This window comes from Pituophis catenifer, unplaced genomic scaffold (assembly GCF_029215685.1).
Source record: "Pituophis catenifer annectens isolate HBS135680 unplaced genomic scaffold, rPitCat1.0.hap2 SCAF_2, whole genome shotgun sequence".
NCBI lineage: Eukaryota > Metazoa > Chordata > Lepidosauria > Squamata > Colubridae > Pituophis > Pituophis catenifer.
Window position 1 is genome coordinate 273046188 of NW_027256882.1, and position 27999 is coordinate 273074186.

At 38.4% G+C, this 27999-nt stretch overlaps 1 protein-coding gene across 2 annotated transcripts; it reads left to right on the forward strand.

The window, feature by feature from the left end:
• Positions 1–461: 461 nt before the first annotated feature.
• Positions 462–27991, forward strand: HMGCS1 (3-hydroxy-3-methylglutaryl-CoA synthase 1). Of its 2 annotated transcripts, none has more exons than XM_070938890.1 (10): positions 462–501; positions 16894–17351; positions 18465–18590; positions 19535–19699; positions 20494–20662; positions 21564–21734; positions 22361–22467; positions 23670–23795; positions 24675–24835; positions 26173–27991. In XM_070938890.1, the coding sequence occupies exons 2-10, from the start codon at positions 16904–16906 to the stop codon at positions 26263–26265; spliced, it is 1566 nt and encodes a 521-aa protein (XP_070794991.1). In that variant the 5' UTR covers positions 462–501; positions 16894–16903; the 3' UTR covers positions 26266–27991. The 2 variants fall into 2 exon arrangements, with proteins under 2 accessions (XP_070794991.1, XP_070794990.1); XM_070938889.1 differs by lacking the exon at positions 462–501 and adding an exon at positions 13175–13257.
• Positions 27992–27999: the final 8 nt, after the last annotated feature.

The following is a 27999-nucleotide window of genomic DNA, read 5'->3' on the forward strand; positions in this document are numbered from 1 at the left end:
TTCCCCCTCCCAATGAAAGCTTCATCCCCTTGGAGGAGTAACACGATGCTTCTCTGCTCAGATAAGAAGAGCGCCTTCCTCCCGTTGCTACGCAACCGTCTCCTCTTTCTCACCAGAGGACCTACAGCCGCACTACCCTCACCCTGCAGTCAGCAGTGGACTCCTATTGGGCGCCGGGTTCTGACGTCACGCACTCCATTACCGGCCTGGGCCTCAGAGAAGCGCCAATTGGCCACCCATTCTCTGGCCACGCGGCGTCACTTTCTCACACCACCCCCGCCCTTTTTTTTTTCATTTCGCTTCGCTCATTGGCGGCAAAAGATAAGAGGGCGAGGCTTCGAAACACCGGCTTCTGACAGGGCAGAGGGAGCTGCCACTCACCGGTTTCGAGTAGCAGCCGAGGTGGCGGGGCTGGTTTAAAGGCGCATCTCCAGAACTGTTGCCTTCCAGAGCTACCGATTCGGCGATTGAGGTTTGAAGGCGAGCCGTTGCTGCACACAGGTGGGTTGGACCTGGAGGGAGCGGAGGCATTATTATTATTATTTTATTATTATTATTGTGGTTGTGATTATTAAGTGTGCTACTTGTATGGTCCCAACAAAGCAGTCATCTCCACCTCTCTATAAATTCTCAATGGGATTCACTTTCAGAAAACCTTGAATGCATAGAATGAAAAAGAAAAGAAAAAGAAGAGTTGAATGGATAGGTAGGGGATTGCCTTTTGAGAGAGGATTCTTCCGAGATTATTTGTGGAGTTATATAAAATTAGATGGGAGTCCTCTTCTAAACCTTTGTCTTGTTTGCTTGGTTAAGATTGGGTTGTGTTTTTTTTTTTTGTTCTTGCTTTCTTTGGTTTTCTTGAAGGATAATGTAAAAAATGTGTGAGCATGTGAAATTATTCTAAAAAGACCACCAGAGATCCCAGATATGATGAATCCCAGATATGGGATATGGGATTTACTAATCACAAGGCTAGTTTGAGATTAAGGGGAGCTTTTTTTTTTTTTATGCAGTAGGTCTCTGGTGCATGCTCACCTTCCCTGCTTCCTCCTGGGAATCCTGTCTCTATGATTGTGAGTCCGCTGAAGAACCCAAGGATAACCCGCAGAGGAATATAGAGCAAGTGATGGGTGTGAAGAGTCAGTCGTAATCTGAGCTTTTAATAATTATGCTCTTAATACAAAGGTATTTATTTGGAGATGGTGGAGTGGAACATGTTCCCAGAGTGTGAGATGATTTGCTCAGCCACTTGCCTTGCACCCTGGTAGGGGTTAGGTTTTACTGCAAAACTCAAGTCATTCACCCCATTCAGGGGCGTGGGTTGTCTGAGAGAGCTGCCTGCATCTCTTGCTTAAAATCTTCTTTTAGGCAGCATAGCAACAAGAAAATTGGCTTGTCTTAAGTGGGCAGAGGCAGCAATTGAAACAGCTTACTTATGACTGTTGCCTTAGATCTATTCTTTCCCACAGAGACTGAGGGAAGGCAAGTAGGTCGTGGGAGTGGGCATTCTTTTGTCACTGACTTGCCTGCCTTCTCTCTGGGTGCCCTGCCCAAACAAAATCCAGAAGCGGTTTCACTCCTTGAAAATATTAGCCACTTGCCCAGTTGTGCAAATAAATAAATTGTGCTTCTCCCTTCTTTCTCATGAATTTCTCTCAAATAACCAATGAAGAAGATAATGATTAGGACAGACTTTTCAACCTTGGCAACTTTTAAGAGGTGTAGACCAGCTCCCAGAATTCCCCAGCCAGTAAAGGAATTGCACTCCTTCAAATTCAAAATATATGATCCCCCCCCCACGTTTGATAATGTCAAAGGGGGAAAAAAAGAGGTGTCTTAGTTGAAAGCATTAAAGTTGTTCAAGATACAACAATTAATATTAAAAAAATTACAAAAAATTAACAGAAAAGAATTCTTACAAATCGGATTGAAACAAGTATAAAGATATTTGGCTGTTTAAATATAATACTGGAGTCAGGTCAGAGGTTGTCTTAAAACAGCCAAAGTATTAAGAATTGGCAGTTTAAATAAAAATTATTTCTAATTTGAAACAATCAATCTGGATTCATAGTATGAAGAAATTTAGATATGATCCTTGCTTGACTTATTTTTACCATACATTATATTATCCACTCGTAGAGTATGTTTAGTTTGGTGACCGAACTTTCACCGATTGGGTTCATATAATACATTAAACCTTGTATGCTCATATGGTTCTTAATACATTATGTGAACCCAGCACAACCTGTATAATTGGATTGTCATTTGGAACAGCTGTCTTAGTTGAAGGGTAAAATTATGAACAGATGGTTAGATGAGGAGGATGAAGATTAGCTCCCCACTATATCTGTGAAACTAGTGAATGTTCTATATTTTTCATCCAACACATAATAGTCCAACTACCAAACTTTAGGATGCCTCTGACTAAAATAGCCTCCACCAGTTCTACTTAGGGAATTTAGAATTTCACCGGAATACAACTTGCAATTTTCTTGGCAGATTTATAGAAATAGTCTGAGGTTGCCTTCTACCAGATTTGTTTTTTCTTCACAGTGCGTGATGGGGATACAATTCAATGCATTTTTCTCAGATGGATTAAGTGTTTCAGAAGGCTACTAGACATCTGTGATTTCTTTTATCTAAAGTAGGAGGAAGGGGTGCTGGGTGGCCAAGCATGTTATTGGTTCCAGAGTGAATGTACAACTTTTCCTTAATTTCAAAGAAGCTGAACAGAACATTATACTGGGGATTGGAATGGTAATTAGCCATTAGATTAACTATACTTCCTCATTGCTTAATGAAATATACCAAGACTTAATCCCCATAGGATGAAAATGGAAGGTGGACACTTTTATTATTATGATGACTTTGGTAGAAATGTCTGCTAGTTCTAGGGATATCCGTCCCTATCTACAGATCTGATATTATTTCAGGCATCATTTTGTTCATCTCTTTGCAAAGATTACACTAGCAAAAAAAGAACTCTTATGTGAACCAGCAGTACTGAGATCAGTGAGGCACACTAACTGGACATCTGGTACTTTTTAAGAAATTCAGAACTGTATTAGCTGTTGGGATTTACTTGTAAATAAATCTGCTACAGTTGCACTGTTGCAATTTATCTCCTTGATTTTGGCAGAGCTTAGTAACAGTAACTCCGTGTCCCAAAATGTCCCAAGATCTCACTAATACGGTCCACTGTTTAAATTTCTAAAATTTTTAGGGTGGTTGAATTTTAAGGTGTGTCCCTTTCTAGCTAATGTTTTTGGAAAAATTTAAATTTCACCAAGCAGAATGACGTCATAAGTTGTTCAGTCTCTATTAAAAATAAATGGGTTCTTTCTAGTTACACCTAAGTTCTTCTAAATTGCATTGATGTCACTGAGAGATCTCTGGATATGTTTAAGTCCTTCCAATTGAAAACAGACTTAGAAGAAAGTAGCTTCAATGTGTGCTTTTTTTTTCTCTAGCACACTGATCCTGGCTTGCTTGTTAGTCAAATAGCTAAAAGAATAATGTAAAGATCCTATGATGTATTCATTTAGCAAATTTTCTATTCCCTTCCACTGCTCTATTTGTTCCCTATAATATGCAATTTATTTTTTTTAGGAAAACACAAAGGGAATAATTTTAAATATAGGAAAAGCTCCACAATCCACAAGAAGGCAGTAATTAGTTTCAAGGTCATAAAAAAAGTGTGCAGGCTCTTAAGAAGCAGCCTTTATTGGCCAAAATTGTAAATATGGTCATTATAAAAGGCTTTCTGATGGGAGGGAGAAAATTTGCATTCATCGTTCAGTATTTTTAAAATTGTTTTGGTGTGAAAGAGAAACATTAGTTTGTCAATTATTTAGGAACTTTTCCAAAGGGGATAATTGTAAGAATGTGTGAAAAGAAGAAAAAATAGAATTTTGTGGGCTCCTAAACAATTTATAAATTGTGATGTAAGACTTTGCTACCCCATAGTGTATTGCATTAGGCCCCCACAAAACTGTATTTTTATGAATGACATCTTGAGTTTCTTACATAATGAATGATTTTAGCCAAATGTCATACATACTTGCATAGCTGACAGTTTGGAGAAAAAGCTTTTTTCCCCTCAAAACTTACTACTCTTTTAATTTGACTGACTTGATTCATGCCTCATTCTATTATTCGACTTCTTTAGTTGAGGTATGTCGTGTTTTATAAAAATTTGAACTTAGCTTCCACAAACCATGGTTAAAGGAGCAAAGTCGAAAAGCAGGTTGAATTCTACTTTCCTTTTTCTGAAAAGAAAAGGAGATGCTACATAGATTTAATGATCCAGTATATCTTAGAGAAATGTTAAAAAAAATAGGTCCTCTTGGGTAGACTTGAAACAGCGACACCTTGTGGTTTTCTATAGTGATAAAAATAGAGTTAAAGTAAGTTAATTCTTATTAATAGTATTAAGTATGGATTAAGTAATGGCTTACTGGTAATTCAGAATCAGAGTGCTATAATTATTGTAAAGCATGAATGAGTGAAAGAAATATATATACCTGGAGATCCCCAAATCTGGCTTCTTTACAGTTGACTTCCTGGGCTTACCATATGAATAGACAGCCGACTATGTTGTACATATCCGTTCCAAACTGGTGAATATCTGATTTTGTACTTTCAGACATACACAAAATTAGATTTGGTTTCATAACCACAACTTTCTAGTGTTTTAACACATTATTTTTTTATTGGCAATTGACCTGATACCTACTGCACTACTGCATTTGTGGGGCTTGCAAAAAAATAATAAAAAATAAAAATCTAGAGCATGACAATGAGGGAACAAGATCAAATTTGTCTGGCCTTTCCCCCATGCCTGATCAGGGTGGATTTGATTTAAATCGAGTTGATTTAAATCACAATTTAAATCATGATTTAAATCACTAGTAAAAAGGCTTGATTTAAATCAACTCGATTTAAATCATAATTTTTAAAGAGCAACTGTCATCTCTGCTACTCTTTGACCCACTGTTGACTCACCGATAGTCCCAGTGTTGCAGAATATACATCCTTGTGCTACATAACTAAGCTCCATTTCATGCTGAATAAACTAAATTATTTACGTATCTTAAATAGAAAACTATCTTACGATAGATTTTTACCCCAAAAGTTTTTTATTAAAATAAATTCGATAAAAATCAAAAAAATCCGATTTAAATCAAAAAATCCGATTTAAATCAAAAAAATGGGTTTTTAAAAAAAATTTTTTTTAAAAAAATCATTGATTTTTATCCACCCTGTGCCTGATACATACAGAAACTGGACAACCTACCTCTTCACCCAGGCCTTTGGTGAGCTTGATAGAAGCCCCCTACTCTTCTTTTTGTCCCACTGGTTTGTTATCTCTGCCATCTTTTTTTTTTTATGCTGTTTTCCTGTTTTAATGTTTTAACAATTTGTAAGCCGCCCAAAGTTATAGGGAGTCAGAAGGCCTATACATTTCATAGGTAAAAGGTAAAGGTTCCCCTCGCACATATGTGCTAGTCATTCCCGACCCTAGGGGGGGCTGCTCATCTCTGTTCTAAGCCAAGAAGCCAGCACTGTCCGAAGACGTCTCCGTGGTCATGTGGCCGGGATGACTAAGTGCCAAAGGTGCATGGAACGCTGTTACCTACCCACCAAAGGTGGTCCCTATTTTTCTACTTGCATTTTTACGTGCTTTCGAACTGCTAGGTTGGCAGAAGCTGGGACAAGTAATGGGAGCTCATCCCATTACGCGGCACTAGGGATTCGAACCGCTGAACTGCAGACCTTTTCAATAGACAAGCTCAGCGTCTTAGCCGCTGAGCAACCGCGTCCCTTACATTTCATAAATTGTTCTTATTCAAAGAAGACTATTATAATTATCACTATTGAGATAATGGATGTGCAAAATAGTGAAGAAGTAATTTTAGAGCAGAAGATTAATACTTTTAACAAGCAAAATGGGCTTCAAAAGCAGATTGGAAGTTTCTCATTCAAATGTAGACTTAAAGATTGGGCTATGCTTCATTGGAATCGGAAAGAAAAGACTGTCTTTCTGCTATTCCAAGCCACTTTGTTCCACTCTCTATGTCTGACATTTTTACAAGTTGTGTTGAATTATGGTTTGCTGACTTGTGACTATATCAGCTATGAGAACTACCCTGTTTTGGTGAGAGGAGCAGGAGCTAGAAAACAATGTTTTTCCTTCACGGCTCCAACATTTTTAAACAGCCTTCCTCCAGAAGCTAGGTTTTCCTCTTCAGGTATTAAACACCAAAAGTATTGTGTTTCATTTACTGCTGTTTATTTTGATTGGATGATATTTTTTTATGCTGTTGTCCTATGCTGCTGCTCTGAGGCTAATACAATTCAGGAGCATGCAAGTTCAATAAACAAATAAAGCAATGACAAATTAATACAGCATGCTAAGCCACAATTTGGTTTGTATGGTTTTGACTTAAGTTCAGAAATTCCCAAATATTTTCAGTTCACAGGGTCCTTAGCATCTCCCAAATTGTATGCTTGGTGCCCCTGGGACAATTAGGACAGTTCTATTTATGAAATAATAAAATATCTAAAATATCTAGGCTCATTGTGGCTCACAGTTTGGGAACCGCTTAGCTTGTTTAGTCAATTCAGCCTGTGTAGAATTGCTACACACATACCTTTTATTTTTATTTTTAGATGGAGTTCAATGGTATCCAGCCACGGCAAATTTAAAACTTGTAGACTTCAACTCTCAGAATTCTCCGGCCAGTGTGGCTGGGGAATTCTGGGAATTAAAGTCCACAGGTTTTAAACTTGCTAAGGTTGGATATCCCTGATGGGGTTCTAAGTAGCTAAGAGATTAAATTCAGACTGCATAGGGGAGCAATAAAATTATCTTGTAAAGTCAAACTCCACTCTCAAGAATTTTATGAACACATGCTTTTAGGGGTTTTGCAACAGTCAGAAGTGCTTTGCAATATTTTCTTCTAGGATTTTTTTTTCTTCCCTGTCTAGTCTACAGCCTTGGGCCTCCTGGCCTCCTGTCCAGATTCTAACAAATCATCATGCTTCGGTTTTTTGTCATCAAGCAAGTTCAGCTAGATACTGATACTTAAGGAGAAGAATTCCACTTCCAGAGCCTCTGCTCTGATTAAAGTTCAAGTCCACCCCCACACCCAAAGGGAGATTTAACTGTATTTTCCATGTTGCGTAAAACATTTAACAATGAGGCCTTCGCTTGACTATAGAAAAGGGACAGGTTTTAATGCTGCAGAATGAAAAGACAGCAAGTGACAATATTAACGTGTCCTACGTTTCCTGAGCCACAAAGCCAGAAAATTTACATAAATCTATAAAAACTGAAAGAGCAAATCTGCGTGAATCATATTTTCCACCTTCTTTTCACAATACAATGTACTTTGAAAATAGAACTAGTGCAATATTGCCATAATGGTTTGACATCTCGTTTTAAGCTAAGTTTACACGTCACATTACAGGTAAGCCATGATATTATTGACTTTCGCTTATCATAGGGAAGAAGGGGAATCTGTGGGGGGAAAGTTATGCTTTCATTCAGTGGCTGACCACTCCTGGTTTATGATTTGCTATTAGAAGGTGGCAGCACCTGGATGACTGACTGAGCTTGGAAACTCAACCGCATCAGGCCTTATTAATACACTATTTGGATAGGAGACTACAAGTGATCTTGGGGCTAGGCTATACTTGGCCTGTCAGAGAAATACCACTGCCCTAGAAAACTGCCTAGATGTGTCTTTGCTGATTTGAAGGTAGCATTTGCTTCACTATTGACGAGACTAGGGGTTAAATTAGAATTGTCTATAGCAGGGGTCTCCAATCCCCGGGCCACAGACAGGTAGCATGGTCTGTTAGGAAACCAGTCACACAACTGAAGGTGAGCGGCAGGCAAGCGAAACCGAAACCATCCCCCCCCCATGGAAAAATTGTCTTCCACAAAGATGGTCCCTGGTGCCAAAAAGGGGACTACTGGTCTATAGTACACAATAAATTGCCGTGTTTTCCCGAAAATAAGACATGTCCAGATAATAAGCCCAATTGAGCTTTTCAGCACATGCGATAATATAAGCCACCCCCGCAAAATAAGCTCCCCCACCAACTACTTACACACATGTGCAGCCGGTCCCTCCATTTCCTCTAGTTGCTTGCTGAGCAACCAAAATGTGTTGAGGCAAGGCCGGAGGGGGGGTAAGGAGGGGGACATGTCCTCCCCTCCCTGTTCTTTGTGCTGGCCGAGCGACCCAACATGTCCCACCCCACCAATGGCAACAGCAGCCTGGCTGCTTCCCTTCCCCGTCTCTTTATTGAGAGGGGTGGCAGGTGGGGCAGGAGAAAAGCAAGACGCATGGAGTGAGACGTGGCTCCCCTTGCAGTCTCTTCTCCCCCCCTCGCCAGGCATTGCAGGATTCCTGCCCCTTGCTTAGCCACCTGCCCCCTTTAGGGATGAAATTTGGGGGTGGCAGGCGAGAAGCGGGACGCAGGTCTTACCTTTCAAGCTCCGTTGCTTTCCTCGCCATTGTGTCCAGGGAAACACGTTGTAAAAGAAAGCCTTATCGCGAGTTCGACTCCCCAAATAATAATACCCCCTGATAATAAGGCCAAGCCCTTATTTTGGGGGGGGGGTCAAAAGAAAATAAAACCCTGTCTTATTTTCGGGGAAACACGGTATTATGACCTATTATTATGCTACATAAAACTGTCTACCTGTCCAACAAGAGTCAAGCATGAACTTATAATTGCTCAGCAGTTATTTCTATATTAATTATTTCACGCACATTTCCTTTTATACGTTGACTGCTACTATTTTATCCCTTATCGTAGATATCAGTAACATGTTGTAGACTTGTTTAGTTTTATGACAGAATTATGCAAAATATAAATTGTCTTTCCCAAGAGACGCAACAGATGTTATTAATTGAAAGATAATTGGCACCACTATTGTGCAATTAATATATTATTATATTTTAATGTTCTTTAACATGCAAGAACCAAATAAAAGACATTAATGTGTACGCATAGAATACTTCCAAAACAATTGTTTTATTTGCCAGCTGCAAAGGAAATCATTTTGGCTATAGCATGCAAAGATAGATTTGCAATGTAGTGTTATCTGCATAAGGAGTGCAATAGAAGAAATCCAGATTAAAGTTATTGGAGTGTGATTTCTCTTGCATTTAGAAATATCTCTTCTTTCTACAGAAAGAAGTATACAGAGGTATACTGGCCCAAAGTAAATTGTATGAAAGATTCTTTACACCCTTAAATTGTGAAGTTCACTTTCTCTCAGAAGAAAAACACAAATGCAAATTTAAATTACTGTGAGTTATCATTGATATTTGCTTTATTGAGGCTACAACAAAAAGTCACTGGAGATAAACCAGCATGCACAATTCCAATAAGGAATCAAAGATAATCTGTGCAAAAGATCATCTATACTTACTTACTAATATTTTGTTTCTTCCACTCCAAATAACTCTTTTACAGGGTAGAGTTAATGCTATGTCATCTGAATCTGGAGGAAAAATATAAAGTATTTCTGCAAGATTATTTCTGCCTTATAGAGGCAGTTTCCCATGTTTTGCTGCATGGGCCCAGAGATTAATCTTGATGTTTTAAATGAACAGACTAGTTAACAGGCCAGAGGAGGAAAACGTTAGCAAACATTTAAGAATTATTTGCTTCACAATCCATCCCAAGAAATAACCGTAGCTGAACACTAACTCAGTCATGCAGTGAATGAACAAGAAGCTTTCCTCCCTGATAGATATTTTAAAATGAATCTGTTAACATTTGTATCCTGTACCTTTGGCCTCAAATTCCTAGGACAGTAAAAGATGGTGAGATTCACAAATCATTAGTAGTACTTATAAATAATAAGTGAAAGTAAGGAGGTAATGTACAGTATATCATAGGCCTTCTATGCAACTCTGGTTCTTCTTCTTGGAATACATATTGTGCTAAAGGTTCTCAATCGTTGAAGATTGAGCCACTGGGAAAAGATTAATTCCATTTCTTCTAGCAAGAGCCGCTGTGGCGCAATGGTTAGAATGCAGTACTGCAGGCTACTTCTGCTGACTGCCAGTTGCCTGCAATTTGGCAGAATGAATCTCACCAGGCTCAAGCCTTCCATATTTCTGAAGTGGGTAAAATGAGGACCCAGATTATTGGGGGCAATAGGTGGACTCTGTAGACCACTTAGAGAGGGCTGTAAAAGCACTGTGAAGCGGTATATAAGTCTAAGTACTATTGCTAGAAGCTGGAGCTTTAAAACCTCTTTGTATTCCATGGAAGTGCCCTCAGTATTATGCTCTATTTTTCAGGCGAAAGCAATGACTTTGGCTCCACTCTCCAAATTTAAAAGCCAGTGGGAAGGCAAGCTGATCAGAGCACTGATAAAAAGCAGGAGCCCAGAGAACCTTGTGAGCTAGGACCTCTTACAGCTACTGCTCAATTTACAATCATAATTAGGACTAGAACTTCTGTTGCCAAACTATATGGTTGTTAAGTGAGTCACACCCAGTTTTATGACTTTTTTTTTTTTTTTTGCCACGGCTGTTAAATTAATCCAGTTTTCCCTATTGACTTTATTGGTAGCTGCCTGGGAATATTGTAAATGGCAATCACACGACCCCAGATGCTGCAACCATCGTAGACACATGCTGTTTGCCAAGTGCCCAAACTTTGATCATGTGACCACTGCAACAGTCATAAGTGCGAGGACCAGTTTTAAGTCATTCCTTTTAGAACCATCCTAATTTCAAATGGTCATTAAATAAATGGTCATTGGTCAAGGACATTTAATTACTTTTTCGCTTTTGAATCTGGACTGTTGCACAGCATACAGTTTTAAGTATTACAATTTTTAAAGCGCTGATCTGTTCCTGGTACAAATTATTGGGAATGCATATTTGCCACAACTGGCAAATACATTGACTTCTACAGCATCTTGTCCACCCACATATGACACATTCAGAACAGGAGTAAAATCCAAATTTTTTTTACTACCAGTTCTGTGGGCGTGTCTTGGTGGGTATGGTGTGACTTGGTTGGTGTGGTGTGGCTTGGTGGGCATGGCAGGGGAAGAATACTGCAAAATCTCCATTCCCACCCCACTCTGGGGCCAGCCAGAGGTGGTATTTGCCGGTTCTCCAAACTACTCAAAATTTCCGCTACCGGTTCTCCAGAACCTGTCTGAACCTGCAGGATTTCACCCCTGATTCAGAACCTCTTCTATTCCCCAATGCTCGCTTTCTTGACTTTATTTTATTAGACTTCCTTTGTTCTTTCTAAACTGGGAAGTTCTACTTACACCAGTATTTCACTTCAACACCAAAAATTTCTCAGACAACCAGCTTGAAATTGCCAAATTTGAGAAACACTCTACAGTACCACAATACTGCACTCAACAAAAGCTTAAGACCTAATTGTTAGGGAAGAGAGGCTTTGGGAGAGCACTTTTTCAAGCTGAGGGCAAAATATTGTTTTTCTGACATCTACTTTATGGCAAACTAGGTCTGTTGTTTACCTATCTTGATCTGTTCTCAGGGTGACCCTGTCCAGTAGACTGTGTTTGTATTAGAAATTCAAAATACAAAGCATGCCTAGAACATTTAGTACATGCCCCAAGTTGCTTGTAATCAACCTATGCGCATTTAATGATTTCCAGGAAACAGCATACAGTATAACTGTATGAGCATTTGCTTTGATTTCTCAGACAAATGATGCAAAACTGTGAAATTGAGTAATAAGCACTGTTTGCACACAGTCCTCCAATCTTACTGCAACATCAGCACATTTAGCAGTACCAAAGGTTGAGTAAAGGTGAACAAGTACTAAACACCAGTGTACAAATTCTAGTCTCTTTTGCAACCATTTTGATGAAATCCTATGATTTTCTTAATGTGTGGCTATTGAGGTATGCATTCAATCACAACTTTAATCATTTAATAATCTGGTCTAGGAGAGTTGTAAGCTTGCACTCGATTTTGTAAACTAAATTAAGCAGCTTAATTTAAAGAAGGAGTGGGAGTCCTTTTGTGGATCAATGAATCATGCAGTGATTTAATAAAGAAAGACCTACCTTTAGAAAGCTCCGAGATAAAATCACAAGCCCTATACACATTGCAGGGCTCTGAATAGGGCAAATGGAGTTTGTAAAGTAGCCAGTTTAAGATGCTAACTAAGAAACAGATCATGAGTTCTAGTCCTACCATAGGCATGAAAACCAGCTGGGTGACTTTGGGCCAGTCAAACGCTCTCAGCTCACCTCACCTCATAAGAGGAGTTATGGGGCAAACAGATGGAAGGATATGCTCGCCACCTTATTTATAAAAATCATAAAGGCGGGATAAAATAAATAAATTTAAAAAGCAATCCAGCATAAAGTAGTGAAACTACTCTTCAGCAATTATATTTGTAGATGCATATCAGGGACATCCTAGAATTGGATTACAACTGGCAGTAATGGAGCTTGTATTGGCACATCTGGAGCTCAACAGCTAACTTAGAGATCTTCAAACTTGGCCGCTTTAAGACTTGTGGACTTCAACTCCCAGAATTCTCCAGCCAGTTATGCTGGCTGGAGAATTCTGGGAGTTGAAGTCCACAAGTCTTAAAGCGGCCAAATTTGAAGACCTCTGCTTGCTAACCTAATATAAAATGCAAGTACGCAGACCTAAAAAAAACAATATCGACGTATCTTAATAATGTTAGGGACGCTCTGTCGCTAATTATCCAAGACAAAACAATGGCAGATTGGCGAATCCGAAACCCTTCCCTGACATCCCTATTTTAACCGAAGACAAATCCGTAGCTCCCAGCTAAGGCTTGCTCGGTCGCTGGCTCGCTTCCCGCTTTGCTCCTCTGCGTCGCGACAAAAGCGCATGCGCGCCTGCCTGCGGGAGGGGCCGCCCTTGGGGCAAATGCGGGGGGCGACCGCGCGAGCCAGCAAACGGCATCTGCCTCCGCGGGCAGCGTCCGAGGACTCCCGATTTCTGGGGGCGTGTCGCACAGAAGCTGGGCGGGCGCGTCAGAATGAAGCGGGGGGGGGGCGTGGCTCCGCGGAGGAGGAGGAGCAGCAGGAGAGGGAAGGAGGGAGGGGTGGGTGGGAAAACGAGGTTCGCGGGCGGTCTCTGGCTTTTAAGAGGACAGTGCCGGTCTTGACGGGAGGAAAAGGCATGACATGTACGCATGCGCGGCCAGGGGCTCGCGGTGTCTGCCGGAGCCGGCGATGGGATTCCAGTCCGGGTGAGTGGCCGGGCAGTGGGGGAGGCCTTCGCGGGCGGGATTCCAGGGCTGCCCGGGAGGCTGTGGCGGAGCCGAGGGAGAGGCGGGAAGGCTCATAATCCCCTGCCTTGACGGCTTTTCTGCTCTGGACGGGGCAAGCGGAAGCAGGACGGGCAACCCCTTTCTCCCGTCCGGATCCCTGAGCGCCTTCAAGGAGGCGGCTGCGGCCAAGGGCATCGCCTGGTTAGCGGCGGAGAGGCGCCTTGCCCGACTGTCTTTGGGGGAGGAAATGCGAGTGTGCTTAGGCAGTCCGCCAGTCTCCCCTCGTCACCCCAGACGTGCCGGACTCCAAATCCCATGGGCCCCTACCTTAAGGCTTGGAATTGTAGGAGCCGAAGCCCGGCACGTCTTGCCCCGCCTGGGACTTTTGGAGGAAGCGGCCAACCCCCTCTTCCCAGAATGTGTGGGCTGATTTCGAACAGTTAATCGAGAAGAATCAGTTTCTGTTTCTGCAATAGAAACAACCCCTGTCTCTGGATGTTATGCTCCAGATCCTAACTTCTGGTTTCATTATACATACATACATACATACATACATACATACATACATACATACATGGAGAGAGAGAGAGAAATTCACACACACACACACACACACACACACACACACACACACACACACACGGTTTCAATTTTTTTTACTACCGGTTCTGTGGGTGTGGCTTGGTGGGCGTGGCATGGGAAGTATACTGTAAAATCTCCATTCCCACCTCACTCCAGGGGAAGTATACTGTAAAATCTCCATTCCCAGCTCACTCCAGGGGAAGTATACTGTAAAATCTCCATTCCCACCTCACTCCAGGGGAAGTATACTGTAAAATCTCCATTCCCTCCCCAATCCAGGGGAAGGTTACTGCAAAATCCCCATTTCCTCCTGATCAGCTGGGACTCAGGAGGCAGAGAATAGATGGGGGTGGGACCAGTCAGAATTTTTTCTCCGAACTACTCAAACTTTCCGCCACCTCTGATACACACTCACATACATATATACATGTGTGTGTAGCAGATATATAATGAGAGAGATTGACACACACACACACATATACACACACATACATATATACATGTGTGTGTGTGTGTAGCAGATATATGAGAGAGAGATTGACACACATATACACACACACACATATACACACACACATACATATATACATGTGTGTGTGTAGCAGATGCCTGGCAATGTAAATAGTAATTTTATTCAGTGTTTTGTTTAGCATTGGCTTTTATGTGTATTAGGCATAGTAGCTAAAGTATTAACGAGTGAAAAAAAAATCTTCCTTTTAACTATCTGAAGATACTTTCTCCATGCAAAACATGTGCCTTGTTACCCAGTTTGCAGCTACCCAGCCCACCCCTACCCCATGATTCCTCAATATCTACCAGTAGGCATGCAGTATTTTCTTTGAAACTGTTAAAAGTTGAACGAATTTCTAGACTTGTGTCCATGGTGGTCGCATTCTGACTTTTGTGTGTGTGTGTGTGTGTGTGTGTGTGTGTGTGTGTGTGTGTGTGTAATGTTTATTGTTTGTAAATTTCTTCAGATGTGTACGAAAATGCACCAAATGTATTTTTCAGTCTTTCTGCTGAAGACAGGTGTTCAAGTAACATACTTTATTTTTATAACAACTTTGCCAATTTTATTTTTGTATTTTTTAAAAAATGCTTTATATTGTGAGTAAAAAAAATCAGCTGTCAATCTGGTCCATAGTTTCTCTTGAGAGGAAAAAACAAATGCTGTAAAATTCTGGTGTACAGTGTGTGTGTGTGTGTGGTGAAGTAAGTTTCTGTAAGAATACATGACTATATAAGAGTGTAATTTCTTGACATAGGAATGTTTTATATAGAGTTGTTTCTTGCTGATTATATTGCTGTTTTAATCTTGCTTTCCTATAATAGGATTATAAACTACTCTGAGTCAGTTGATAAGCCTAGAAAAATAAATAAAAAATAGTAAATATGTCTTTGAAAGAAAAAAAATCAGTACCTATATTCCCCCAGGGAAATCACTAACATAAAAACCCATGAATTAAGCACAACTCAGACAATTATCTTTTGACATCGACACTTATGTTAATTTCTGCTTTGGTAGCTGCAAATGTTGCCTCTTTATTCCTGAGGGCCATAACTATTAAGCTCTGTTGTTTGTTGTCATTCCTTAATTAGTTCATTAGAATATAAATTTAGTTTTCAAGAATAAGCAGGGCAAAGGCCAATGGTTGTCTGACTCTGTGGTTTGAAAACAAAGCAGTGCAAAGAGGAATGGGAATGGCAGAAAGAAATCAAGTTGATATAGGAAAAGTAAGAAAAATGTAATAAGACTAAAAAGGTTACTATTGTGAATTTGAATTTGAATTTGATTCTTGGAATTGCCTCTTCAATCAAGAGTGGTGTTCTTCAAGTAGTATAATGTTAGTAGCAAAGAGTAGCAAAGTACCAGTAGGGCATGAGTCATTGAACAGAATTGAGACTTCTGTACCATATGTGCTTGTTTTATTTAAAGTTTCCTTCCAGCTACAGTATGTGGAAATAGAAACTAAGTGTTAAAAGGCATATAGTTTCCATGATTGGATACTATATTATATATTTCTGAATTTCTTTAACATTCTTGGCATTTCTCTCCTGCATGTTTGTTTCTTCCCATTCTATTTCATAATTTTAAAAGAAAAATGATATTCCTGCAGATATAGTGATTTTTTTAAAATGCTGTTTAATAATATTTACAGTATATGTATATATACTGGATACTGTATTATATATTTCTGAATTCCAGTAGGTATATGGTATCTTTATGAACAGGAACAGTATTAACATTTTGGTTCTGTGGTTTATGTTTTTGCTCTTTACTATTTAGGGGAAGAATGCAAAATTATATTTTCCATTCTGGCAGAATATTTTTGCTCTTTTTTTTCATTTTGGACATTATTAATAGGTGTGAAGCAAAACAAGTTAGATATTCATCTATACTAGAGTAGGGAAAACACATTCTCAATGAGTATTTGCTTTTTTAAAAAAAACCGGGTTCTTATTAAAATAATGAAATTCAGATCCTGAAGATGAAACTTGAATACTTTGGCCACCTACTTTGAAGGGAGGACTCACTGGAGAAGAGCCTAATGCTGGGAAAGATTGAGGGCAAAAGAAGAAAGGGACGACAGAGAAGGAGGTGGGTGGATGGAGTTACTGAAACAGTAGGCATAAGCTTAAATGGACTCCAGAGGATAGTAGAGGACAGGAAGGCCTGGAGGAAAGTTGTTCATGGGGTCTTGATGGGTCGGACACGACTAACAACAACAACGACTGGCTGGAGAATTCTGACAGTTGAAATCCACGTGTCTTAAAATTGACAAGATTGAGAACACTGTAATAGACTAGAATTAGAAAGTGGCTGACATATATAGCATCAGTTGAAGCAGAAGAATTCATTTCTGTATGAAGTATTCTTTCTGTTTACTCATAGCTGTTTCTGGAATAGCTTAAAATTGTCTAACAAATAATATTTGTTCTTGACAATTACTGTGTCAAATATTGGATTATTGATATTTTTTAAACTAAATTTCAGTATTGTACATTGGTATAAAACTATGACCTTTTTTTTAGATACACCAATATGCCTGGATCCCTACCTGTGAATGCTGAAGCCTGTTGGCCAAAAGATGTGGGAATTGTAGCTTTGGAGATCTATTTCCCTTCCCAGTATGTTGACCAGGTAGAGTTAGAGAAATTTGATGGAGTGGATGCAGGCAAATACACCATTGGCTTGGGACAATCCAAGATGGGCTTCTGCTCTGACAGAGAGGATATCAATTCACTCTGCCTCACTGCAGTCCAGAAGCTGATGGAGCGGAACAGTCTGTCCTATGATTGCATTGGAAGACTTGAAGTTGGAACGGAGACGATCATCGACAAATCCAAATCTGTAAAGACAGTCCTGATGCAGCTCTTTGAAGAATCTGGTAACACAGATGTGGAGGGCATTGACACAACAAATGCATGCTATGGAGGCACAGCTGCACTCTTCAATGCCATTAACTGGGTGGAATCTAGTTCCTGGGATGGTAAGTTTGATCACCTGGGGCAACCCAAATCCTTGAATAAATTGAAAAAAGAGTAAACAAAGATACAGTTTCCAAAACCCTCTATAAAAGTACCCTAGTACTTAACACCTATTCAAATCAAGATTTTCTCGATATGTATTTCAATTATTGTCTCTTAGCCACAACTTGTTAGAAATGTTATAGAAATCCAGAGAGGTAATGCATTGCCAAATCCTCTGCTGTTGTTTACATTGCAGAAGACACTTTAAAAAAGGTTTAATTATTACAGTATCAGTGTGAATCTATGGGAGGAACTAATGATGAATGCTTTTCAGCTTCTAGCCAAGTATAAAGTACTTGTTTCAACTAGCTAGTTGAAATAATTGCTCATTGCAACACCATATGAAGTAGGATGGTGCAATGTTGACATGCGGAGGTATCAGAAATTATCTGGGTGAGGATAGAGGTTTGTATCCTGATATGTGAGGCATGAAAAACATTATAATCCCCAAAAAGATAACGATGCTAGTCATTGTTCTATCTGTAAAATAGGATAAATTCTGATTGTCAAATCACACTTATTTGAGTAGCTTTTATAGCAGTTCTTGCTGTACTAGAAAAATTTTCAAGACAAAACTCTTGATAAGTGTCATTGAGTATAGCAACTAACAGGTTATAATGATGTAGGTCAACTTAAGCTGAAATATAAAAATATTCTGTGAGATAATATATTGATGGTTTATCAGGCTTTCATAAGAAATCCAGCATCATAAGCTATTACCCTATGAACATTTTCTGCTTATCCTACAAGTTCTATGGCAGCTAATCTAGACATACCTTCCTCTGTGCTACTTCCTTGTTATTGACACAAATGCCACTTAGAAATGCTCACACTTGTCCTCATATACAAAATGCAAATTTGTATAAAAGGATATGTGTCAATACGATATAATCAGAAATTTTTAATAGGATTTTAAATGCTAAATGTAGAAATGAATGGTTGCAGTTGATTAAAATAATTGCAGGTTGAATAACTCTGGATAGGGTTGTTTCTGTTCGCATAAAGTTGTCACGACTGACATTTCTCATAACCTTGATGCAGTCCATTCATAGCTTGTATTTGTATTTTTTCAGGGCGTTACGCACTTGTTGTTGCTGGAGACATAGCTGTATATGCAACTGGGAATGCCAGACCAACTGGAGGAGCTGGTGCTGTTGCTATGCTTGTGGGTCCAAATGCACCCCTCATTTTTGAACGAGGTTAGTGCTCTGTTACCACGTATTCTAAAAGAAATACTGCTTTTGTTCATATTAATGGCCACGTTCACATGACACACTTAGCCAACTCAGTTACAGTGCTACACTCACATATCTGGTTAGTTTAATCTTCAACGTATGCAAATATGTGTATCTCAGTGTTGAATTGTGAGTCCTTGGTGCTCTCTAGGTTTGATGGTTTGCTTGCAGACATTTCATTACCCAACTAGGTAATGTCATGCCAGTGATGAGGTCACTTAGTTGGGCAATAAACCAAGCTCAGAGCACCAAGGACTCCATTGTTTAACTTTGATTGGAGTTTTTTGGCTAGCTTAGCCTGATGCACAAGTCCAGGGCATTTGTTTGGGGTTCTTTCACATGGCTGAGATAAAGTGCCTAAAGTCCTTGATCCAGCATATCCTATGCTAGCATTTATGGTAGCATATTCTAGTTTTTGTTGACCTACTGGTAATCCTTATCCTGTCACATACAGGTCAGCAAATGGTATTACGTAGGGCATGCTAAGGATAGGGATTACTGGATTCATCAAGATTAATTTTTCTCCCCTCCCCCCAAATATCAGCCTGCTCTTTCAGTGGGGTTCTATTGGAATGAAAGAATCGGCTTTTTGAGATATGGATAGACTGGCTGGTTTAGCAACCTAACAAAACCTGCCCAGACGTAGTACACATCTTTGTACATCACAGATCTATACAAATGAATTACCTCAATGATCAAGAGAACTTAATACAATAATTCTACAAAACCCCTCTCTTTGGCTGTTAAATACTGCACGTTTCATTTTCTCAGAGAAATGAAAAATTGAAAGTAGTTTCTCACTTCTTCAGCACTTCCCATCTAACTCTAGTTCTGCATAGCGCATCTCGGAATTGGAAAAACAGCTTGTGAATCAATAACTCTTTTGTATGTGAATGTTCCCCCTGTAGGATTGCGTGGGACCCACATGCAGCATGCATATGACTTTTATAAACCTGATATGGTATCTGAGTATCCTGTGGTAGATGGCAAGCTATCCATACAATGCTACCTCAATGCACTGGATCGCTGTTACAATGTCTATCGCAAGAAAATCTGTGCCCAGTGGCAGAAAGGTACGTAGTTGTAGACTCAGGCTCCCCTTTCTTCTCTTTGGGATGTTATTCTTTTCTTTAACATTTTAAAAGCTACTACAGACTTAAAACATTTCCCATGCACACTTGAAAATGGCACACAAATCTTTTACTGGTTTAGGTACACAGAAGGTCTCGAAACTAAATGTTTACTGCAAGGACATTGTAGTACTTTATTAATACCATTTTGACTCAGGAAGGGCTTTGTTTGGAGTAATAATAGTTTTTGAGAGGTGTGTTTTAATAATGCACAAGACCTGTAAGTTTTTAAGAGAAAGCCCACCTGATAACTTTTAGAAAGTGGAGAAAAGGTGAATGGGGAAAAATAGGTATTTGAAAAGGAGGAATACTATTCCACTCATGAAATAATAAAAATGTAAGACGCAGGTATTGGAAATAAATGAATTGTGCTAAATTGAAAGAACAGATAAAGAAGGTATGGGTATGCAAGAGTAAGGAAAAACTAGAGCACATCAATAAATAAATACTTAGCCCTATGTGTATTGAGGCTTCAATCAAACCGGGGTGGTTTGTGTTTAGTTGCTACTGAGAGATGGTGTCACATTTTGTTAAATGATAAGTGTAAGATATGTAAATTGTAAATACTGTTTCAGGAGTCTTAATCTTAGAATAACTAATATATTTACATTCCAGTACCATGTTTGCTTAAATGGAATAAACTCTGTTTTTCAATGGCATATGTGGGATTTGCAATTTTAGACAGATCATTTCTAGAATGCCATTGTTTTTATTGTTTTTCTTTTTAATTTTTTCAGAGGGAATTGATAAGGACTTCACCCTGAATGATTTTGGCTTCATAATCTTCCATTCTCCATATTGCAAACTTGTTCAGAAATCTGTAGCCCGCCTGCTGCTGAATGATTTTCTTAATGAGCCAACACTCTCGAAAGAAAATGACATTTACAATGGCCTGGAAGCATTTAGGTAAACTATCCCAATACAATAGTTACCTCAAAAGCAAGATTTGGCAAATATGTTAACACTGTACTTAATGGCAATATATAAATGAGGCCTACAGAGTTATGTCACCCAAATATTTTATTCTTCATTGGTTAAAGATAAATTGTACTAAGCCTTCTCACTGATGGCTGAAACAATGGGTTGTGTCCAACAGTGTTTACCTAGGAAAGAAAAAGCATGGGCTGAAAAGTTGATGTTTTATGGACTTGCTTATAGATAAGGGATGGGATATGGGATGAAGAGATATCTGTTTAACTTTATAGAAGGTGAAGAGTGATTGTTTGTTTACTTATCTATTTGTTTTCTTTCTATTATATTTCTTTTCTTCTTTCATTCTTTTTTCGTCCACTTTTTATTCTTTGCATTTTCTTTTCTTTACATTTAGCTTGTATTAGTTTTTACTATTGTAAATAAAATGCTTAATAAAATTATATATAAGAAAGGGAAGAGCATATGCCAGCGGAAAGGATTATCCCTCCTTTGTATGCCATCCTAACATGTGCCCGAGATCTGCTGTTGAGTGCCCAGTGATCAGCAGTGACACACTAGGGGCATATAAAGAAAATGTAGAGAAGAAGAATGTGAGAGAAAGCTTCTTTGCACAAGTCAAGATGATAGCTGAATTGTAGTATAAAAGTAAATAGAGTTTTTCAGAAATATTTTCTTTCTAAAGAATTCAATGGAATTTATAACTCAGTAAGTGAAGCCTTAGGATTGTTCCTCATATATCAGCATAATCCAATATATGTAAATCCTTTGCCTCTAGATAAGACATCTTCCAAATCTTCACTAATCTCAAATCACCCAGCAGGTTGAAAAAAAGGATTCTGTATGTATTTATTCTACATATTTATCTTATTTTCAGAGATCTAAAACTGGAAGACACCTACTTTGACAGAGATGTGGAAAAGGCTTTTATGAAGGCTAGCTCTGAAATCTTCAGCCAAAAAACAAAGGCTTCTTTGCTTGTCTCCAATCAAAACGGAAATATGTATACACCATCTGTTTATGGCTGCCTTGCTTCTCTGTTAGCCCAGTATGTATGATGGTAATATGGGAATATGTTTGAGATGCATTGAAATGATTTGACTGATTCAGATAGTGTATTCCTAAAGCCCAGGTTTAATTTGTCAAGAAACAGAGACAAATCCCCAAGATGTTAATGGTATTTTTATTGTAAGTTCCCCAAATATTTTTTCTAGAAACCATATAGGAATTTCTGAAACTGAAAATCTTGGAAATTTACACATCATTAATGTACTGTTTCAAGAAGCCATAGGTTTCTTTTTTAAAAAAGTGTTTTCTGATACATTTTGTGGGTAGAATTGTGAATACTTGAGGAGAAGCAGGAAAGAAGAAAAATGCATGTACCTTTAAACAGCAAAGCTGCCTGTTTTCTTTTTATCCAGATGTAATATTTGCTTTTACATTAACATCCAGTCACTCTCTCCTATAATTGTATGTAATATTGTACATGAAATAGAACAAAAGAGAATAAGAATTGATGTAGCTTTTTCCCAAGAGCAGTTAGGAAAATGAGAAAAAAGGGACAATGCAATTTAATAGGAAATATTGGCTGGAACAAACCAATTAGATTTTCTAGATGCTTTCCTTCACCTTCTTTAAACTTTTTGCTAACTACTGGACTCCTATGAAATGCAGGTACTCTCTACAGCAACTGGCAGGACAAAGGATTGGAGTTTTCTCATACGGTTCTGGCTTTGCTGCTACCCTCTACTCTATCAAGGTTAGCCAAGATGCAACCCCAGGTGAGGAAAGCCACCAGGTGTGTGTGTGTGTGTGCGCACACACACATGCATGCACAATAAGATGTGGCCAATTTTGAATTCCTATTGGGTGTAAATACTAGTAGTTGTTTATAGTGTTTTGACTCTCTGCAAGCATACAATTCAACATGTTTAGAATCTTGAGTTTAAATTTTTTAAAAGGGAGGCATGTGTGATAGTTGAGTTATGAATATGTATGTATGCTGTTGCTTCCTGAGGAACCTTTGAAAGCCAAAAGTTGCTGATCATAAGATAGAGAGGTGAATTCAAGTTAGGGAAATGCCAATCCTTAGCAAATATTACTGGTTATATTTTGACTTCAAGTGTGTGATTAAGTCATATTCTTGTCTCTAAGTCCACTACTTAGCTCCAAGTCTTCTCTACGATAGTCTTTCCCTCCACTTTGTGTTATTCAGGTATCTTCAACTCACATCATTCTGAATATTCTAGGAAATCAACCATTCTGGAGGGCAATAGATTGGGAAGAAACTTCCATGTATAATGAAAATCTCTTTTGTATAAAACATTAAAACTAAAGGAAGCTATTTCTGTGGTCTACTATAACTTTCTCTGAAGCAAATTGTTTAGAAGGTCTGGGCAGCATTTTAGGTTAGATTCCAAAGAGATACATACGTTGGCTTGCACCAGAGTGCGAACATAGCATTACTTGTGGCTCTTTAAAACAACTATATTAATTCAGTTGCTTTAAGGAGTTGCTGACAGATCTTGCATTTCTGGCCTCGCATGCTCTGAAGCATATTTTGGATATAGACCTGTAACATCGACTAGCCCTATTCCATAGATTTAAAATTTATCAAAATTTAGCTGTGATGATGAGTCCTGTTTTAAGTCCTGTATCTTTTATTTTATGTACATGAGAGCATATGCACCAAGACAAATTCCTTGAGTGTCCAATCGCACTTGGCCAATAAAAATTCTATTCTATTCTAACGTGTGATATAATAGGTTTATGCTGGCATGAATGTCAGGAAACTTTAAAATGTGAGTTTCTGCTTTACTAGTTTGAGTTAATGCCATTAAAAAGGGCCACAAGAATTCCCTTCTTGGGTATCTATAGGAAATAAAAGGGTTGTTTTACTAGCTTTATTCTTGCATGCCCAAGTCTGTAGCTGTTTGTGTATTATAATAATGTTTCCCACAAAACTTAATCCTTTATACTGCAGGCTCTTCTCTGGATAAAATAATATCAAGCCTGACTGATTTGAAAGCAAGGCTTGATTCAAGGAAATGTATCTCACCAGAAGTATTTGCAGAAAACATGATGCTGAGAGAAAGAACTCACCACTTAGGTGAGTGGTAGATAATCAGTGATATATTTGATCTTGATTAAGTCATATTTGGTGTATGCTTATGGAAATGAATAGGACCTGTATCAGAAAATTTGTCAAATTTGGCAAGTTTGTTGTTTTCTATCAACTCCACCTTTTCTAAGATGACATAAAGGATGACGTACTGTACATCAAAACTTAAAACTACAGATACATAAAAATATTGGTTATTTTTCTAAAAACAATAATGAAATGAATCTGTAGCTTTTCCAATAATTAGGAAACTTTCCATCCAACTTGGGTTAGAGATACGTGGATAAGTTAGGCCATATCTAGGAAATAAAACCATCCCATTTGTGATTAATAAGGATTTGCAGCTTAAGCCCTGTATCCATCCCCTTTTAACTTCTGAATTATCTGGATAATATATTTTGTACTCGGATAATAAACCTTGATGCATAAAATGTATTACAGTTCCCACTGAAGGAGATTTGCTAATCATTAGGAAGGTTATTAACAGATTAGGATCAATAGCTTTTAAAAAATTAAATTAGTTGCACTAACGTTCTATGTAGCCCTACTGCATTCCAAGAAACACTTGTAACAAGGCTTGTTACTATCGACTTATCTCTAAAAATATGCAAATTTGTAGAAAACAAAAATGTCTAGTAACTTTTGGGTTTCTGTGTTCATGTGTAAGATTGCTTTAAGTTTTATTTTTTTAAGAAACAATTTCAAGATTGTTAAACTTTAATTCATTTTTTACTTTTATTTTTGGGACCTTAGCTTTATTCAAAGTAATGAGTCATCTGAAAAGGTGCTGATCACTACAGTATGTTAATACCTGGGATAAAATGCCTATTTAGAAATTCTGCCTCCCAACCCTCCTATTTTTTACAGCAAACTATATCCCCCAGTGTTCAGTCGATGACCTTTTTGAGGGAACATGGTACTTAGTACGAGTGGATGAAAAGCACAGAAGGACATATGCCCGTCGTCCCATGCTGGGTGACAGACCTCTGGAAGCAGGAGTGGAAGTTCATCTGAACCTGGCTGGCGAGGTAACCGGGCAGTCATATAATCTCCGTTCTTCCCTTATATCCAAGAGCAAGTGCACATATTGACTGGGTTTAAGGCTGCATAATTGCAAAACTTAATTATGGTTTAAAACTGCATAATTGCAAATTTCTTTCCCCTTCTGTTTTAACTATGACTTTGCTGAATGAAGTTGGAGTCTTGGCCAAATAGAAATTCTGTTTAAATGCAAACCTGTGTGTCCTAAATACTATTAATGTCAGTCTTTGTGACTCAAAGGAAGGGTATTCTTTTGGAAGAAGTGCAGCAATCTGCTTGCTTTCTCTCAAACACATTTCCTTGCTATTTTGTGTGTTGGTTTTCTGTTAACTTTCTTTTTTGGTATTTCTATTTCCTGAAAAATAAATAGCTGTGCAACAAGCACATGTAGCAAAGTACATCTGTACTTTGTTGTTATTCTGGCAAATCACAATCTTAAATCCTATTAAATCGTGTCTATTCTCACTTTCTTGAGCTAATGTAAAAAAGTGTCCTCTCTCACATATACGTCTATGGAGATTCTCAGACATCCATCCAGATCATGGTTCTCCCAAATGGGCTTTTTCAAGAGGCAACAGTTCAGAGCTGAAGAAGCTTCTTGGATGAGAAGCGAAACGTCTTCAAAGAAAAACCAGAAAGTCCAGTTGCCTCTTGAAAAAACACCTTTGGGACTCTCACAAACACAGAGTTCAATTTCTCCTATGTACCACATTTAGTTTTTGTGGCTCTATATATTGTCCAAAAATTATAAATTGGACTTTTGTTAAATTTGGAACATGATACTCAAGATTATTTGTTTTCATTCTCCAAATTTTAAAGCATGCCAGGTTATTTCATGTTATTGCTATTCAAAAGTATCCAATTCTTACCTAATTATAATTTATTGTCACCAATGTCCTTTAAATCTGGGGCATGGTTTTCTTTGGGGTTTTTGGCATTCATTATTCAATTATTCAGGTGAGAATAAATTGCCACCCCCAATATGTGGTGGGCCCTGACCTGTTCTCTCTCCATGCGCCTCAGTCAGGAGAAGTGAAACTGCCACTTGGTTATGCATTATAGAGCATTGTCTACACTAACATTGCTAACATTTTTTCAACTTTGGCAACTTAAAAATGCATAGACTTCAACTCCCAGAATTCAGCCTGAACGGTGTTTAGTACTATGTAGCTCAAGTATTTACAACCATGTATTTATTATTATGCTGCTCTTTCCTTATGTGTCATTAGGTTTTCTCATTATGTTTTGAAACACGCATTTAAAAGAACTGTCAGCTTTGTTTTTTGATGGGTTCTAATCTATGGCTTCTTTCTCCTTTTCCTAGCATATTCCCAGCCCTGCCAAGAAAGTACCACGAATTCCTGCAAAAATGGACACTGAAGCAGTTGCTGTTACCCTTTCCAATGGGGAGCATTAAGACGCCTCTGTGAGGTGGAAGTTGATTAGATACGGGGAACATGGGGACATACATGGGATTAACCTGTTATAACCCACATTCAGCTGTACAGTACTGCTTAACTGGGGCATGAAAAATGTTAAGCTTGACGCTCTGTTGTCTGATGCGGTTTGTTGATGTATGTAGTTTAATAACACTAAAAGTTCTTGTGCTTCTTGGAACTAAAATTACCAAGGGCTCTTTGTGAAAACAGTTTTTATTAAAAAAAAAACAGGAATAGGTTATGTAACTTCAGTTGTCCTCCTCCTCCTACCCTTTTTTGACTAAGATCTCTATAACATTTTCTGAAACTAGTTTACAGAGAAGAAGCCAGATTTGTTATAAAAGTCATTATTGCGATCAGTTATTGTGATTTAAAGCCTTTCATATCTCTATTTGATCTTAGTGTTAGGGTCCTATGTGCCTTAACAATAAAAATGCCCTAAATCTTAAATATGACTCTGATTCCACTTTTCAGAATTCCCCACATTTTTGAGGTCAGTACAACTCACTTGTTCTTCAAGGTGCTAATAATTGGATATAGGTTTTTTTTTTCAGTTCTTTCTATCCTATTCAAAAAGCTGCAGGCATGTAACTATTGATAACTTGGCTTCCAGTTGTGTGTGTGTGTTTACACTTTTGTAAACGCCTTTGCTTCCCTTCTCCTAAATACGATGTTTCTGTTCTGAGCAGATTTTCTTTGTTGAAAGTACTGTCCGAATAGTGGCCATTTAATTAAAAAATGGTTGGAAAATAAATTTCTTGGAACCTTTCCCTTGTAATCTTTTATAAAGGTTACTCAAGAGTAGGGTTTGTATCATTGGCTTCCAGGTGATAAAGATCTGATCAGATGTTCAACCCAAGATGAATGATCCTGAACATTTTGTGTTGTTTTAGGGATGTGTTGAAAAGTTGTTCTGCAAGAATATCTGTGGCTTTGCACTTGTGTAAGTTGTTTGATATTTCAAGCTTATTTAACATTCAGTTTCACTTCTGAAAGGATACTCAAAGACTGCAATCTCCAAGCACTTAACAGCAGACATGCCTGTTTCGAAGACCACTCACCAGATAAGCATCTAGCTTGCTCGATGTGGCTCCTATGTTGATTGCCAGTCATGGACAGCAAAAACCTAGAGCATTAGTCAAGGGAAATGCATTACTTGTAGGCTGCTTTTTGGCCTGTGAGTTCTCCTTAAGAATGATTTCTGTAGATCTCCATCATACTAAGCATTTGAACCTTTGCAAATATAGGCTTCACTGAGAGAATCCATTTACCTTTTGGATGAACTGGAACTTAAGAGGGGGAAAAAAACCTTTCTGGCTTGTAGAATATAATGCATTTATATTAAAGTTTCTGTTTTGGTTTCTTTTCCTTTAAAATAGTTCAAAAAGCATTGTCTAATAAAACTTGAAGAACTAATGCAGATTGTGCAAACATCACAAGACGCATGGTTTTGGTGTTACATAGCTTTTCTTTTTTAAAGTGACAAAGGTTTGGCAATCTCTAGATATGCATATCCTTTGACTTAACATTAACTGATTAAACTGGTGGCCTAAGACCTGTGGGATTCATTTTTATGTCAGAAATGTATCCAGTCCATTGCAGGCAATGGATGGGCCGAGAACTGTAGCACAAATTTAACCTTTATAAACCTCACAAACCAATGAGGCAAATGCCTTGTAAAAATAAATGTTAAAACTCTTTGAATCTTTTGC

Excerpts from the sequence above, each read along its gene's own strand:
- HMGCS1 (XM_070938889.1), top strand. The coding sequence starts at position 13,193 with ATGTACGCATGCGCGGCCAGGGGCTCGCGGTGTCTGCCGGAGCCGGCG. Across the intron at positions 13,258-16,893 it reads GCGATGGGATTCCAGTCCGG|ATACACCAATATGCCTGGAT; the intron begins GTGAGTGGCCGG and ends CCTTTTTTTTAG. Across the intron at positions 21,735-22,360 it reads CTTGCTTCTCTGTTAGCCCA|GTACTCTCTACAGCAACTGG; the intron begins GTATGTATGATG and ends TATGAAATGCAG.